Genomic DNA, 2,727 nt, shown 5'->3' with positions numbered 1-2,727 from the left:
AAATAAATACCAAAGTTTATTAGTTTTATTGAGTAATTCCATATCCCTTATATTTGTGTATTTGTTTTTTATTAATAGCTGTTTATGATCATTTTTTGTGAATAAAATGAAATTTTTATTCAACCTCCTTTATTCTTTAACTTCTTTATTTAACGAAACAAGTAACAATTGTTGAAGAATCTTTTTATTTCAGCAAGTTATTTTATTAAGAAAAAAAATACCTTTTGTAAGATGAAGTGTTATATAACAAGTAATGTATATTTTGTTTAAAAATGGTTATAATCAATTGGTTTATCCTAACTACTTAGCTTAAAATGATTTGTACAAAAGAAAAAAAATATGTTTTTACTTAAATACAAATATATTGATATTTGAAGAATTGGTAAAAGACTTAATACAACCACTGCAATAACAAAATGGTATTTGGTAAGAATATTAATTCATTAAATAAAATAAATTCAATGTGGTTATTCATATTTTTTAAGTTTTAAGTCAATAAAAAGGTGTGTTATTGGATAGATAACGAAGTATTTATTAATACATTTTATTTGTGAAAAGAAAAATAAAACAATCAATTTTACTTATAAAATAACAATTTTTAAGTGAAAACCCCATAAAATTGGGATTTAAAAAAGGTAAAAATAAATTTATAAGTTTATTAATAATAAAAAATAGTATTAGATAAAAAAACAAAAAAAATTAACTATAAAATTTATTTCATGTTTTCATTTGGTAATTTATTTAGAAAAAATACATCTTCTACTCCTTCACGACCTAAAGGAAGTTCTACTTCTAATGCACCAATTAATCCAAACCTAATTAAAACACCAGAAATTAATGGAGTTACATTTTTTAATGATTACCAAGTACATTGTTTAAGTTTTATTAATGACCTCGGAAATGGACTTGAAAGTATGATGGACTATTCTCCTGAAGCAACAAATATTGCTATTAGAAGGGCAGAAGCTATGGACCAATCATTAAAACGAATGGAATTTCTTTCTAATGGTTTAGAAAAATATTTAAATGAAATGGTTATGATTGCACAAACTCCTAAACCAACAATTTCTACTGAAATAACACCTTTTAAAAGACAAAGAACATTAGAAAATATGATCATTTCTCAAGTTAATGAATCAGAAAATATTTCAAATAATTAAATTATCAATTCATTGGTTTTGTGGTTGTTCTAAATGATAGCCTTGTTTAATGTCATCGTACTCTTTTATATTCTCTTTTAAATATTCAAACTCTTTTTCTCTTAATTCTCTGACAACTTTAGCTGGAGATCCCATTACTAATGAATTATCTGGAATAACTGTTCTTGATGTAACGAGAGAATTAGCTCCAATAAGAACATTCTTCCCAATTTTAACATCATCTAAGATGGTTGATCCCATTCCAATCATACTTCCATCTCCTACTTCACATGAGTGAAGAATTACTGAATGTCCAATGGTAACATTTTTACCAACAATAGTTGGCTTTCCAATTGAGGTATGAACAACAGAACAATCTTGAACATTAGAATTTTCTCCAATAACAATCTTTGCCATGTCGCCTCTTAGTACAGCATTGAACCAAATACTTGCTTTACTTTCTACTTCAACATCACCAATTAAAAATACTCCTGGAGTAATAAATGCATCTTTAGCAACCTTTGGTACATTACCATTATGTGGTATAAATTGTTGAGAAGACATAACTAACAATTTTAAGTTTCACTTCAATCTATATGAGTCAAGGTATATCGAATTTCGTAGTACCAAAAAATCTTCTTTTCCTTCAATCTAAATTCAAGTTAATACAACATCAATGTAATTAGAATTAATGAAATTGTAATACTTAAATAATAAAATTATTTATTTTAAAATAAAAAAATTAAAACTTAAAAAAAATAATGGAAAAGAACGTTCAGAAGTTATATGATCGTTCTATTCGTACTTGGGGAATAGAGGCACAACAATTATTATTAAATTCTCACATCTTAGCTGTTGGATATGATCCATTAATGTCAGAAATATTGAAGAATGTTGTAATCAGTGGAATATCAAAAGTTACTGTGATTGACACTTATAAAGGTGAACCAATTTATACTACTCAGTATGACAAAAATCATTTATTTACACCTGAACAAGGTAGTGTTGTTTGTTTATTATTTGACTGTATTATAAAAATTTAACAAAAGTAGAGAACGTCATCTATTGAAAAAGTAAAAAGTGTTAATAATGATTTAACAGTTAATGTAATTAAAGAAACTCAATTAAATGATGAATTATTTAATTCTCTTTCTTTAATTATTTGTACTCTTCCAGATGAACATTTATTATCAAAATTAGAATCTTCAAATAAACCAATAATTTTTTGTTCAAGTGTTGGAGGTGTTGGTAACTTTTATGTAACTAACATCAATGGACATTACAAGCCAATTAAAGAATACACCCTTTGTGATACTCCAAAAATGGTTGCAAGGCAAATCATTAAAACATATTTTATTCAATACAATACAATGGATACTTATTCTGTTGATACACTGTCTTCGTCATTTGTTCATCTTCTCAATAAAGAAGAACAACTTGAACTATTAGTTGGATTTAATTATGCTCCAGTAAACAGTGTTATTGGTTCTCTTGCTGCTCAAGAAGTTATAAATATCATTGGTAAAAGGCCAACATATACTAATGAAGACTCTAATGGTTTTATTTATGACTCTGTTAATAATATTGG

The 2,727-nt window shown here is 25.9% G+C and overlaps 4 protein-coding genes across 4 annotated transcripts; 3 read left to right on the top strand and 1 right to left on the bottom strand.

Moving 5' to 3' along the window:
• Window positions 1-719: 719 nt before the first annotated feature.
• Window positions 720-1,160, top strand: ENU1_030150 (hypothetical protein; the record flags this gene model as incomplete). The annotated part of the gene is made up of 1 exon (XM_008857274.1): window positions 720-1,160. One exon carries the CDS (start codon window positions 720-722, stop codon window positions 1,158-1,160), a length of 441 nt encoding a protein of 146 aa, XP_008855496.1.
• Window positions 1,161-1,169: 9 nt separating this feature from the next.
• On the bottom strand, window positions 1,170-1,703 carry ENU1_030140 (bacterial transferase hexapeptide family protein; the record flags this gene model as incomplete). The annotated part of the gene is made up of 1 exon (XM_008857273.1): window positions 1,170-1,703. One exon carries the CDS (start codon window positions 1,701-1,703, stop codon window positions 1,170-1,172), a length of 534 nt encoding a protein of 177 aa, XP_008855495.1.
• Window positions 1,704-1,900: 197 nt separating this feature from the next.
• ENU1_030130 (ubiquitin-activating enzyme, putative) lies at window positions 1,901-2,182 on the top strand (the record flags this gene model as incomplete). The annotated part of the gene is made up of 1 exon (XM_008857272.1): window positions 1,901-2,182. The coding sequence occupies one exon, from the start codon at window positions 1,901-1,903 to the stop codon at window positions 2,180-2,182; it is 282 nt and encodes a 93-aa protein (XP_008855494.1).
• A 327-nt stretch (window positions 2,183-2,509) lies between these two features.
• Window positions 2,510-2,727, top strand: ENU1_030120 (ubiquitin-activating enzyme, putative; the record flags this gene model as incomplete). Its single annotated transcript, XM_008857271.1, has 1 exon — window positions 2,510-2,727. A coding segment is annotated over one exon (187 nt), but the record flags the coding sequence as incomplete, so codon positions are not given.

This window comes from Entamoeba nuttalli (genome assembly GCF_000257125.1).
Source record: "Entamoeba nuttalli P19 unplaced genomic scaffold asmbl_2520, whole genome shotgun sequence".
In the NCBI taxonomy this organism is placed as follows: Eukaryota; Evosea; order Mastigamoebida; family Endamoebidae; genus Entamoeba; species Entamoeba nuttalli.
Note: the sequence above shows the minus strand (reverse complement) of the source record. Positions and strands in the feature narration are given on the sequence as shown.